The sequence below is a fragment of the Lipotes vexillifer genome, unplaced genomic scaffold (genome assembly GCF_000442215.2).
Source record: "Lipotes vexillifer unplaced genomic scaffold, Lipotes_vexillifer_v1.1 scaffold225, whole genome shotgun sequence".
Lineage (NCBI taxonomy): Eukaryota > Metazoa > Chordata > Mammalia > Artiodactyla > Lipotidae > Lipotes > Lipotes vexillifer.
In genome coordinates, this window is record NW_006787630.1 from 2,540,953 (window position 1) to 2,554,464 (window position 13,512).

Consider the following 13,512-nt stretch of genomic DNA (forward strand, 5'->3'; position numbering starts at 1 on the left):
GGGGGGACCCTCCCTGACCCCCTAACCCCTTCCTGTACTTCTCTTTGTGGTATCCTCACGAGTTCCCTCCCTCCCACCAGCTCAGCCCAGGGGCCTATGTCAGGGAGTTTATCTGTTGGTCACTGTTACAGCCCCAGCGCCCAGAACACTGACCAGGAGCCCCAGAAACGTCTGCTGACTCCGACGATGGGCATCCGCCCGTGGACTCTCCATTCCATCGATGATGTGTGTGCCCACGGGGTGTCACTGTGGCAGGACACATCCCTACCTTTTAACTGGGTTGCCTCTTTTCACCCCTGCAGGCCCAGAGGCAGTAACCCACACTGTGGCTCAAAGCCACTGCCACCTGTCTTTGTGGGTAAAGATTTATCCGCAGGCGGCCACGTCAACCCAGACATGCTGCCCTTCTGCTGCAACAGCAGACCCGACGGTCACGTCAGGGACCAGCCACGGCGCTGACACTACTTACCGCCTGCCCCACGAGGACCCTGATGTCCCGCCACGAGCCCTGGCCGCCCTGGAGCCTCACAAGTGGTTAAGTGAGTGGGCTGGGGTGAGCCTGGGCATCTAGATAACCCGGGTCTCATTCCCATTCTCCTCTCAACAGCTGGCGGCCGGCCGAGGCCCAGTTCCATCTCCACTAAAGCAAAGGGGAAGTGAGGCTCAGGGCAGCGGCCAGGCCAAGGGTCCCACAGAGGAAGGGGCACCCCCAGGGCTCACATTCGCATTTTCTGGGAGCCCAGCTCCACTCTTATCTGTGGGACCTGTACGGGTCAGCGTGGGTGCGAGCCTGGCCCACGCTGGGCTGGAGCATGGCAGGGCCCAGGGATGGACATGCTCACCCAGTGAGCTCCGTGGGTCAAGGCCCTTTACAGAGGAGGAACTGAGGCCCAGAGGGGAGGGGGAGGACCTGGGGTCTCGCCCATCTGGGATTCACTTCTCACTTCTCGGGTCCTTAGGATGTACTGGCGCTTTAGGGTCAGTGAGATCACTCCGTGAAGCGCTGGGGGTGCCAGACGCAGCGTCATGCTCCCGTTCCCAGGACTGGCACCGTGTCAGCTGCTGCCGCCTCACAATAACCCCTTGCGGGAGCGTTTGTTATCAGCTCCTTTCACCAGGACGAGTGGGTCCGGGGGACCTGGCAGTGATGATGCCTGTGTCAACTCTGTGGCCGCGTGGCAGTTACCCCCACACCTAGACCACGTCGCAGCCTAAGTCAGGAACTGGGAATGGCTTGGCTTGGTGGTCCCAGCTCAGTCTTCAACCAGGACCCTGGCAGGGCTGCTGTCCCCTGAAGGCTCCCTGCGGAGGCCTCTCCCCACGGGGCAGTGTGAGTGTGCTAAGGTCACGGCACTGGCCCCTGGAGCGGGTGACCGGCGGGGTGGCAACGCAGGCAGCTGCCCGAGGGTGTGAATACGGGGGTGTGTGTGTGTGGATCTCGGGGGCGTCTTGAAGGCAGGCCGCCCCATCCCTACGAGAGCATGGCCCACTTCCCGTGGAGGGTCCACTCTCCGCAAGCCTGAGTGAGCAGAGCCCCTGCCAACCCAACAGCAGCCGTGTGAGGCCACTGAGGTTTCGGGTGTGTCCCTGTGGGCTGATGGCTCGTCCTGATGGGGCCTGAGCGTCCACCATCCGCCCAGCTCTGCCTGATGCCTCCCCAAGGAACCTGGTCGACCCACTAGTTGTCTTGAGCTGAATCAATCCCCCTGGAGGCGGCGGCGTGTGGGGACCCCTGAGCACCCTGTGTGCTCAGAGCTCTTCCTGGCTGGCCCAGACGTGCACCGGTTCTAGCCACTGCGCCCTGCTTCCCTCCTCTGGAGAATAAGGGTTCTAGTCCTTGCGTCTCAGGATTCTTGGGAGGACAGAGGGTAAGATTTTGTGCCTGGCGTGTGGCAGGGGACTGCGTGCGCCTGTCATTAGCTGTCACCAGCTGCCACTCAGCGCTGTCCAGGTTCTGTTTACCGTGGGCCTCGCGGGCAGGAAGACGCACAGGGGGGGCAGTTACGGTCCAGTGAGATGAGAGCGTCAGGCAAGAAGCCAGAGGAAAGCCACACCCCATCTCGAGGCCGCCCTCCCGGGGGCCCCAGCTATGAGGGAGCACCCACACCGTCTGCCGTCCTGGGCTCTGGTCCTCAGGCTCTGCCTGTGTCAGCTCCCACACGGAGCAGTTTGCAAAGCGTGTGGGCATTTGTTAAAAAAGAACCTATTTATGGGTCTTGTCACAGAGACATGGAGACTTTCCAAGGTAGACCGGGGGCTCTCAACGGGGTGACTCTGCCCCCAGGGGACACTGGTGACTCTGGGGACAGTTATGGTTGCCACCACTGGGTGGCGCTGCACCGCACAGAGTGACCGCGCTCCCCCTGTGTTAGCAGCGCTGAGGAGTGACTCTGGTTAATTGTTTGGAAAGAAACTGGGTCCTCTCCCTGCTCACACCAGAGGCCTGCATACACTCCCACTGAGTCAGGCGGTGTGAACCAGGGTGGCCCCCAGTGTCTGTGGGTCACCTCCCCTCCCTCCCACTCACGTGTGTATTTAAATGTGTGCAGCATCCCAGACCTCAGAGGTCAGACGGTCACGGGACGTAGTCTCCTGGGGGGTCCGTGGAATCCCATAATCTGGCAGGTCTTGTCTGGGGAGATTCTGCTCCCAGGGGACACTGGGTGATGTCTGAGGACGTCTGTGCTTGTCACAATGGGGAGGGCTCCCGGTATCGAGTGGGTGGGGGCAGGGAGGCTGCTCCACACCTCACAGAGCCTGGGACACCCCACAGAGGATGCTCGGAGCCGAGGAGACTGGCTCAGACCCTTTGGTGCTTTTGCATGTTTTCTGGGGCCACGGGGACGTGCAGCGGTTGGCACTCTTGCTGTTCCTATTAGCACGTGGCAGCTTAGAAGGCGGCCCTGGGCCACCATGCCGGTCTGCTGTGTTTGTGCTCTGAGGGCCGTCACCAGTCCTAGCAGCCAGCACGTGTGATTTCGAGACAACAGTAGAGGGGATTTTGGTTGAGTTCTCCCCAGATCTTTCGTGCTGAGGTCACTCTCAAGGGCAGCCCCGGAATTCCCCAGCCCACCCCTCAGCATAGGGACGAAGCTGCCCAGCCTCGGGGGGAACCGCCTGGCCTGGCTTCTGCTTCTGACCCGGCAGCCAAGGTTATGGGGCTCCTGACTGGGAACGTATCTCTGAGTTCAGCACCTGGGAGACCAGGTGCGCCACCAGCACCGGCCACTCACTCTGCTCCTCCTGAGAACCGCTCCAACACCCCTTCAGTATGGTGAATAGTGTCCCCCCAGGTGCACGTCCACCCGGAACCTGTGAGTGTGACCTTATTTGGAAATAGGGTCTTTGAAAGATGTAATTAGTTCAGGGTCTGGAGGTGGGGCGAGGTAGCCTTAAAACAAATGCCAAGTGTCCTTTTGAGAGAGTGACACAGAAGAGAAGCCATGGGAAGACAAGGCAGAGGTTGCGAGTATGCAGCCACAAGCCAAGGACGCTTGGCGCTTCCAGAAGCTGGAAGAGGCAGGAAGGACCTTCCCCTATAGCCTCCAGAGACGGCACAGCCCTGATGCCCCCGGACTTCGGACTTTGGCCTCCAGAACTGTGAGAGAATAAATTTCTGTTGTTTTAAGTCACCAAGTTTGTGGTAATGGATTACAGCAACCCCAGGACACTCAAATGGCCCCCTTGGTTCTAAATCCAACAGACGCTTCTCAGCCCTCATCTCTAGGGCCATTGGACGCAGGGCCGCCGCCAGCCCGCAAGGCGCCTTTGCATAAACTAGGCAAAGCTCTGCAAAAAGCCTTCGCATAAAGGTCCTCGTTTGTGACGTCTATGGAGTGAACGGCTTGTGCAGTGCTCGACCCGAACGACTGCACGTGGTGACCCTGCCGCTGACTCTTCTCCCCCTCGGAAGATGGCCTGGTTCCCTGTCTTCTGGTTCCCTCCATGTCTGTTCTGCCTTCTCACGCTTTCCTGTGGGTTCGCTGAGACTGTGGCTCCTCAGAATCGGGTGCTGCGCTCTTCTCAGCTCCCCTGAGGCCTTCACAACCACCCCTCCGCCACCAGGCGACAACCACCCTGCACCATCACACGTCTCAGCTACCGACCCAACTGTCCACCTTCCTGCTTCAGGGTCTTCCCAGCTCCCAACTTAACGGTCCCCAAGTCACTGTGGAAACTTCCCCCAAACCAGTGACCTCCCATCTCATGGACCACCTGGGGCTGTTCCTGCACAACCCCCTGAAGACCCAGCAGAACCCAGGGATGCCCATCAGCCCGCTCCCCGCCAGGTCCCCATCTCAGGGGTGGCCCCGGCCGTTCCCTTTTCTGGCTGTCACTTTGGACAACCCCCTTGCCCTTCCCTTGCGGTGGAGACCGGGTGCTCCGAATGGGATGCCCGTTCTCCACATCCCTTCCCACACCCGGCTGCCTCCCAGCCTCTCTGTGCTCCCCTGCTTGGGGTCCGCACCTTGACTCTCTCGGGAGGGCTGCCCCCAGGCAGGAGGGTGCTGGGGTCAGGCTGAAATGCTCCCTTGCTTGGCTTCCTGGGCTCTCTGGGGACCACCCCCAACCAAGACCCAGCCCACCCACATCCAGCGCCCACCTTGTCTGGTTAATGCTGCGCGTCAAACAGCTCCTCCCCAGCCACCTGACACGGACCATTCCCTCACCCGCTTCTAAGGGGGTGGGGGTGGGGGGGCAGGCGCCATCCCCTCCACCCCTCCATGCTTCAGCCCTGCGAAGGCTCCCGGCCTCCCCCTCCCCCGTGGGTCGCGCACTGCAGCCCCACAGCCTCCAGGCCAGTGCAGCCGGTGGCCTCGTGCCTGCAACACCTTTCCCTGTGTGTCAATGCAGGCCCCTTACTGGACGTCTCTCCTGCCCGCGGGGGTCCTGGATTGCTCTCTATCTCCACGGCCCAGCCCTGTAAATATTCATTTTCTGGCTGAATGGACGAGGATGCTACCACGCTGGGAACGAGGCAGCTAGGAGGGGCCTGGCTCGGAGGACTTGCTCTGCGGTCTTGGCCAAGTCCTGTCTGGGCTCCATGATTTTCAAAAGTGAGGTAGATTCAAGGGGGACCTCGGCACCTGCAAAGAGGCATCACCAAAACCCAAGTCTGCCAGAGCTACCGGCGCCAGCACTCGGGTGGCCCCGCCGGGGCCCCGCAGCCCGGAGCCATCCGCGCCCCTCCCGCACCAGGCAGAGCGGACTACAGTTCCCACCACGCCCCGCGCTCGAGAGCCGGCGCCGGGGGCGGGGAGCCGCGCGGAACCCGCTGGGAGTTGAAGTCCGGCCGCGGCCCCTACCCACCCAGGCCCGGCCCAGCCCCGCACCTCTGGGAGTGGTGAGCCAGGCGAAGGTGCCACAGCGCGCGGCCCAGGCGCTGCTGCTGCAGCAGGAGCTGGCCCGGGGGCTCCCCGGCGCCGCCGTTTGCAGGAGACCGCAGGTCCATGTTCTCGAAGTAGTGCGCCAAGAAGGCGATGGGCTCCTCGGGTCGCGCCTCCAGCACCTTCAGCAGGGCCGCGCGCAGCATCTCCGTCACTCCGACCTGCCGCAGGAAGTCCTCCTCACTCTCGGCCGTCGCCGCTGCTCGGGACACCCCTGGCCGGCCGCTGCCTGTGAAATTGGCCGCCTGGGCCACAGGCAGCCGCCGCTTCTCCACTGCCGCCATCTTCGCTGAGGGCAGCGGGACCGGAAGGACGTCCATATTTCACAGTGCGCTGGCACCTCTGGGCGGCCATTTTTGTTGAGGGCAGAGGGCGCCCGGATCCCGCGGGGAGACTCTGGGAAATAACCAGCGCAGGCCACCCTTTTCCCTAGGTTCTCATTGGCACTTACTCTCTCTCCGTTTTCCTCTTTAGGTGTGTTGGTTGGCTTTCCTGGCTTAGGCCCGGAACTTAAATTTTGCCAGACTCCAAAATGGATCCCTAGGAAGGGCTTGGTTTCTGGTATGAAGCCGGATTGCTTGCCATCTTGGTAGTGGGCGAGTCCTTCATTAGCATGGTCCCCTAGCAACCGGTCTCATTGGTTACCAGGGAAGCGCTGCTTCCCTAAGCGCCGCTCCCGCCCCCTTTTCTGATTTTCAACTCAGAGCCTTTGTGCTCAGCCTGGTCTGCAGCCTAACCCAATCTCCGTGCGAATTTGTAGCTCACCTCGTGGGGAAAGGCCCCCTCTCCCCATCAGGCTGGGTTAGGGGTCTGGTCTGCGCTTCCGCGGCCCCTAGTCCGCTGTACGGGTTCACAGAGCGAGTGGACCACCCACGGTCCCCAGTTCCCCGTCCCAGGCTGTTACCTTTCCTTACCACTAGAGGGAACTTTCTCACCCCGCATCCTCTGTAGCTCTAAACTCTCCCATAGCTCCTCGGTTCCACAAGGCTGACGACCCTGGCATCTACAGCCCTTCATCTGCCGGTATCGTTTCCAGCCTCTCCCTCGCCTCTCCCCACGCTTTAGCCTCCAGCCACCCCAAGAGAGATGCAATTTCCCTTAACAAGCCACCTCTCTTCTGTGTCTTTGCCCGTGCTGTCCTCCAACAAATACTTTTCTCCGCTTCTTTTGAGGACTCCTAGTCGCTCATTAAGCGCCAGTGTCCCCATATGCAGGGAAAGGCACCAGGCAGAGCTCACGCCTCTTACCCCCACCCCTGGCCACGTGGGGCTGGGGTGTCCTGTCCTTCCTTGTCTCTCTGGGGAGTCACCTAGAGCAGAGGATGGTTGGAGCTATGCCGGGGATTCCCCGTGTCCTCAGACCGTGACAGGAACCACCGAGGTCAGACCAGATGCTCTTTATTCTCCAGCTCTGCACCGTGGGTGGGGGTGGCGGCTCCCCAGGGTCCCCACTGAAGGGAAGCCCAGCCAGCTGGGGAGCCTGGATGTGCTGGCCATCAGGGTAAGGGATCCACGGTCAGCCCCCCTTGCTGTCCAGAACCCTGCAAACATCTTCTAGTCGCAACTGAGTGGAAGGAAAATCCCCCTCCGTGTGGTCCAGGCGGGGCAGGGGGCCCAGGTCATCTGGTGGGCCGGCAGCGTTTCCACAGGCGGTAGGTCAGGAACACCAGGAGAAGCAGCCCCAGCACCAAGCTGCCCGTCCACAGGGATGCAGACGTTAGCGGGGAGCCTGGAGAGAGAGGCATACGGTGTCTTGCACCTCTCTGCAGGTTTGGGGAGCGGCCCAGCAGAGTCGGCTAAGGGCTCCCGGACTGACCGAGTTCCCCGAAATTTTACAAAGGACTTCATGGTTTATAACGCCTTCTGAAATGTATAAAAATCGCTGCACTATCCAGCGATTTTTAGAGTGAGTCTTTTGAAAGGTACATAGGACCCTGTAGTTAGAAGTGAGCTGCCCAGTGAGGGACCACTCACCACAGCTGCATTTGAAATGTGATCAGTCTGAGTGGACAGCGCTGTCTTTGTAAAACACACATTGCATTCTGAAGGCTTAGTTTGGAAAAAAAAAATCTCATTCATGCTTCTTTATAGATTACATGTTGAAATGATAACGTTTGAGATATATTGCGTTCAATGAAATATACTGTCAAACTTATTTTTACCTTTTTATTCCTGAATGTGGCTACCAGAAAAATGGAAATTACCAAAGTGGCTGGATTCTATTTTTTTTTTTTTTTTTTTTTTTTAGCGGTACACGTACGCGGGCCTCTCGCTGCTGTGGCCTCTCCCACTGAGGAGCACAGGCTCCGGACACGCAGGCTCAGTGGCCATGGCTCACGGGCCTTTTTTTCTTTTTTGGCCACACCACACAGATCTTAGTTTCCAGACCAGGATCAAACCTGCACCCCCTGCAGTGGAAGCACGGAGTCTTAACTGCTGGACCACCATGGAAGTCCCTTCTATTTCTGTTTCTATTCCACAAGCTGTCTTAGTCCGTAGAGTGCTGTGACACCTACACAGTCCCTGAAACTTAGTTATCGCCATGCAGGCAGTTGTGATCTTATAGGGTCACGGAAGTCCACTGGACAGCTGGGGACACAGGCTGGCAGGGCCCCCCTTGTCTAAGGCCAGACGCAAGGCTCCCCTCCCTCTCAGGCTCCCCCAGCGCCCGCCCCAGCCCCTGAACTCACAGATTTCTGAGGCCACGTACAGGTTGGCCGTCTGGCCCCCTGGGTCCAGGCAACACTGGAACCAGCCCTCACCGTGGCATCTGGCCCACAGCATGCTCCCGCCGCTCAGCCAGGCCTGGGCCCCCACCTCCTGCGTCTTGTAGGCCGCCAGCCCGCCAGGGGCCCGGGTCCAGCGCACGGCCACACCTGGGCTGCAGACCACCTCACACAGCAGCTCCAAGCCCCCTGCTGCTGACAACTGGTGAATCTCCGGGCGGCAGGGCCTGGTGGAGCTGTTCCGGGGCTCGGGGCCAGGACTCCTGGGGCTGCGGGTGGAGGCCTGCTCTGGGGTGGCCTCGGGGGAGGTGGTGATGGGGGGCTCCGGGGGCTCTGTGGTGCTGGGCTCGGGGGGGGTCATGACGGGGGGCTCCAGGGAGGTCAGGCCCTGCAGGACTGGAAAGCACGGCCGCCGTCTGTTCTGGCTGCTGCCCAGCCCCTTTTCCCTCCCCCTCCACCCGGACCACATGGTTGGACCAGAACCGCTCCAAGCCCCGTCCATTCACTTGGGTGAATCACAGGGTATGCTAGTGGGCAGGAGCCCTCTCAGAGTCTGTCATGCCCCTCCCCCCGGCGAGCATCCAAATCTCCGTGTCCCACTTTCCTCAACTGGGAAGTGAGCTGAGAGGCCCCCACCCCAGGGGCTGGCGTGCAGAGTGACACGGGTGTTGGACCTTATTATTATGGGGCTGAGGGGTGGGGAGAGGGAAGGGGGTGCCCCACCCCCTTGTGGTGCAGATGAGAGACTGAGGCCCCGAGAGAGGATCTGTCCATTCTGCTGTGTGACGGCTCTCAAATCCGGAGGACTCTGTGCACACCCTCCCAGCACACCCCTGCCTTCCCCCACACCCTGCTTCCACTTGAGCCAAACCGTTCCCGGCCCCCAGGCCGCAGCCATTAACATGAGTATCGGGGTGCCCTCTCAGAGAACGAATCTGTGCTTCCTTAGTGAGAGGCTGCCAGAAGCTTGGTGATGCGGTCAGGGCCTGTCCCAGATGAGACAAACTAATAACATCTGACATGAACTGAGCACCTACTGTGTGCCAGGCCCCATGTTAAATGTTGCCATTCGTTAGTTCATTCAGCAAGCATTTCTTGTGCACCTACTATGCGCCAGGCTCCGTGATAACAGTTTTTGATTAATTCATTCAGGATGTATCTATTGGACACCTACTGTGCGCTGAGCACTGTTTTAGCCACTGGGGGAACAGCCATGAATGAGAGTGACACATTCCTATCTCAATGAAACCAATGGCAGGGGAGACATTTAATGGGAAAAAAAATAAAGAGAGCACACAGGAGTCAGATGTTGATAAAAAGGTGTCAACAAACATTCAACAGGAGAAGAGAAAGGGCCTGAGTGTGTGTGTGTGTGTGTGTGTGTGTGTGTGTTTGTGTGGTGGGGGTGGGAGTGGGGTTTGACCCCTTGGACAGAGAGGTCAGGGCAAGTCTCACTGGGAAGGAGACCCGAGGGAGGTGAGGGAGATGTGGGGAAGAGCGCATGCACGGTGATGGGGGTGCCTCAGGAGGAGGAACTTTGGCCCAGGTGGCCAGGAAGGCCTCTCTGAGGAGGTGGCATTAGAGCCAAGACCTGGAGGAAGAGCTTGGGAAGGAAGGGATAGATCTTCTGGGCAGAGGAAACAAGCAGTGCAAAGGCCCTGGGGCAGGACTGCACCTAGGGTGTCGGAGGAACAGCAGACTGAGTGAGGGAGACAGAGGGAGGAAGTGAGGCAGGGGGTGGGGGTGGGGGACGGGGCAAGCAGGTCAGGCTCTGTAGGGCTCCGTGGGCACGAGGAGCTTGGGCTTTCACCCAAAGGGAGGTGGGAGCCCAGGAGGGCTGTGGGCAGAGGAAGGGCAGCACCTCATGGGACCTGGCTCAGGGTAGGTGCTCAGCAAATCAGCTGAGTGAATGAACGAGTGAGAAGTAACCCCTGGCTGCCACGAAGGGACACACTGAAGATCGAATGTAGGGACTTCCCTGGCGGCGCAGAGGTTAAGAATCCGCCTGCCAACGCAGGGAACAGGGGTCCGAGCCCTGGTCGGGGAGGATCCCACATGCTGCGGAACAACTAAGCCCGTGCGCCACAACTAGCCCGCGCACAGCAACAAAGACCCAACACAGCCAAAATTAATTAATTAAAAAATAAAATAAAGATCAAATGCAATTTTTGCTCGGCTGTGGTACTGTGACCTGCCCAGGTGGCGACACAGCATGGGAGGGGCTTAACCAGGATTCCATAAGAGCCGCTGGGCACCACTCATCAAGGCTCCCAGGCGCTGGGTGGTGTGACCTCAACCACTTCCTGGGGGGACACTGAGGCACAGGCTCACCTGGAATGGGCCGGCGGCGGCTCAGCTCCAAGCCGGGCAGCCTCATGGTTGCCTGGCAGTGGAGGAAGGGTGGGGTGGGTGTCTGCAAGGCAGGCAGCAGCCAGCGCTGTGTCACTTGAAACAGCGGGTCCTCGCCTTCCTGGGGCTCCTCCATCACATCCCGGAGGGCCTCCAGCCCCTCCAGTTCCTGATCTCCCAGGAGCAGGGACATGGAGAGGTTGTCAGGGCCAGCAGGTGTGACGTTGTGGGCTGTGCAGGACACCTCCTGGTCCGGCCCAGCCACCAGGGCCTCTGGGGCCACAGTCAGTTGGTCTGGGAAGGCTGTGGAGGGAGTGGAGGAAGGGGGTGGGCAGAGCTCCGAGGGTCAGGGCTGGGCTCTGAGGAGGGGGCGTGGGGACTGCTGGTGCCCGGGGACAGGGAAGACCCCGTGCCGCACCCGCAGAAAGGGCAAGGGGGTCAGGTACAGGAGGTTTGGGAGTGGACTGGGGGAGAGGGGATGCGGGGAGGAGGGAGCGGGCTGCAGATCGACTCAGGAGGACCTGCGAGGCCGGCTTTGAGCTGGGGCGGGCTGGGCAATCCGGGAAGCCTCCCAGGCAGAGGTGGCACGAGGATAGAGGGAAAGCAGGGCCGCTGGCTGGGCCCCACGCGTGCCACGGCGGCGGGAGGGGCGGGGGCTCACCGAACACCAGGAGCTGCACGATGTGCTGGAAGGCGACGTCCCCGCAGGAGCCCACGCACACGCGGGGCCCCGCAGCCGACAGCGAGGCGTTGAGCACGGAGAGGACGCTGCTACCCGCGCCCGACTGCACGGCGCCCAGGCTGGTGTCCAGGCCTCGCCACTGCACCGAGGCCGCCCTGCCGTCCTCGCAGGCCAGGCGGCAGGTGAACTGTAGCGACTCGCCCACGGCCACCGCCACCTCGGGCTCGGGGGGCTCCACCTCCAGCGGCCCACCTGCGGGCGACGGCGCTCTCAGCCCCAGCCCCCTCCTCCGAGGCCCTCCAGTGGGGGATCCTCCCTCGCCTCCCCAAACCTCCGCACTGCCCCTCTCCGAGCCCCTCCTCTCTCCCAACCCCTTCCCGGCTCGGAGACCCCGGCCCCGCTCACCGCGGCCCAGCTGCAGCAGCCCCAGAAAGAGGGGAAGCAGGAGGGCGAGGCCCTGCTCCATGCTCGGTCCCCGGCTCTGTCCGCCGCCCGCGGGGGAGGCGGCTTAAATACTGGCGGCCCGGGCCCCTTCTCCCCCCGCCCCCGGCCCCGCGACCCCGCGACCCCGCTTCCCCTCCCCCTCCTCCGGCTGCTCCCCGGGGGTTTCCCGAGGGGGTTTCCCACCCTGACCCCCGACCCTGGAGGCGACAGAGAGGCAGGGACTGGGGGCCAGAGATGGGGGCGGGGGAGGCCGAGGTCAGAACCCGCGGGCGGAGGGTCTGGGCCGATTCCAGGTTTCACTTTTAGCGACGGAATATCGGAAGATGGAGGCGGGAGGGGGCTGACTGTCGAGGTCAATTGAATGGAAATCGGAGCCAGGCCCAGGGCTGGCGCCGGGCTCGCCCAGTGGCGGGAGTCTCAGCCCTCGCTGCCCGGAGCGGCCGCGCGGGGGCGGTGGGGAGCAGCCTCCCCCGGTAGCTTGCGCGGCCGCGCAGCTGGTCTCCTGCGGTGGACCGCCCGGAGCAATCCGCTTGCAAGATGGGTCCCGTCAGGGGTGAGGATGCTTGCTGTAGGGTGTGGAGCCGAGGCCCACCCATCTCTGAGCTTGTCTCCCGTCCGCCAAACGGGCAGGCGTGATGGGAGCCTGGGACACCGGGCATGGGGCCTCAGTGCTCTGTTCCACACAGCGACTTGGGTCTGGGCTCCCCACGAGAAGCCTGGGGGAGGGGACCCACGGCGGACATCGGCGAGGCCTGAGAACCTCATCTTCCCAACGCTGGAATCCATCCACTCCTTCCTCTGGGCCCCTCAGCCTGGCTTCCTTCACAGCCGTTCCCCACCCAGCACCCAGAGTGGATTTAGAAACACCCTCTCAGCACGTGGACACCCCACGGCTTCCCCTGGCAGAGGGAAAAATCCCAACTCCTGGCCGTGGCTGGAGCCTATGAGACTGGGCAGCCTCCGGACCAGGCAGCCTCAGGCCCTTAGCATGAGCCTCCCCTGCTCTCTGCCCAGATGCCGCCTTCTGAGTGGGAAGCTCCCCAGCCAGCTTCCCCCCAACCTGACTTCCTCGCAGTCCTTAACGAGGTCAAGTGGCTGATGTCACATCCCCTTTGTACTGGGAATGGGGGGGATCTCGTCCGCTGTGACCCCAGACCCAGTGTGCAGCGGGCACGCGGGAGGAAAAGGATGGAGAGTCCTGGTTGTCCCCCCACCCCCGCCTGACTCTGCCTCAGTTTCCCTGACTTCAGTGTAAGAGAGGAGTCGCCAGGCCATGCTGTTTCTAAGCACCACCAGCCCTGCCCGTCTGTCTTCTCAACGTCTTAAATGTCAGAGGTGGAAACTGGGGCCTAAGAGCAGGGGCCGGTGGGCAGGGGAGGGGAGCTGAGTGGGGGCTGGGGTGCCGCTGGGGGCAGGGGAGGGGAGCGGAGACTCTGGGGGCCCCAAGTGTGCGAACCCAGAGTCTAACTTCCTTGGTCCCATCCCCCTCCTTCCTCGGTGCCAGGAAAGGCCGCACAGGAAGGCAGCTCCAAGGTGCCGCCCCTCCCCAGGCCGGAGGTGTGGGCCCTTCTCGGAAAGCTGGGCCCTTAACCTGGGTGGGGGGCAGCAGGCCTGGTGAATGGGTCTCTTCCCAGGCCCTGACCCGGCTTCCTGGCACCCTGGCAGCCGAGGCCCTTGCAGGGTGTGGACTTGCCCCTCCCCCGCCATCGCTGGCCCCTCCAGCTCCAAGCCTCTGCTTGCGTGAACGAGGAGGCTTAATGACACCCGCGGCTTAAGAGGACAGTGCTAAGGGGAACACGATGACCGCAGCATCAGCAGAGGCCACCCTGAGGAAGGGACAGGTGGGCTCAACAGAGGAAGGAGATTCTGGGCAGAGGTGGAAGACAAAAAGGAGGGTGGGGAGACAGAGACGGGGGGGGGGGGGA

The 13,512-nt window shown here is 61.7% G+C and overlaps 2 protein-coding genes across 2 annotated transcripts in view; both read right to left on the bottom strand.

The window, feature by feature from the left end:
* Positions 1-5,707, bottom strand: part of TPGS1 (tubulin polyglutamylase complex subunit 1) — a 6,878-nt gene extending 1,171 nt beyond the window's left edge. The window contains exon 1 of the mRNA XM_007460425.1: positions 5,334-5,707. Within this exon, the coding sequence (XP_007460487.1) occupies positions 5,334-5,707 (374 nt within the window). The remainder of the gene's footprint in view (positions 1-5,333) is intronic.
* Positions 5,708-7,005: 1,298 nt separating this feature from the next.
* MADCAM1 (mucosal vascular addressin cell adhesion molecule 1) lies at positions 7,006-11,609 on the bottom strand. The gene is made up of 5 exons (XM_007460453.1): positions 11,549-11,609; positions 11,123-11,395; positions 10,444-10,764; positions 8,077-8,508; positions 7,006-7,115 (listed from the first exon to the last, which is right to left on the bottom strand). Exons 1-5 carry the CDS (start codon positions 11,607-11,609, stop codon positions 7,006-7,008), a joined length of 1,197 nt encoding a protein of 398 aa, XP_007460515.1.
* Between the last annotated feature and the right edge of the window lie 1,903 nt (positions 11,610-13,512).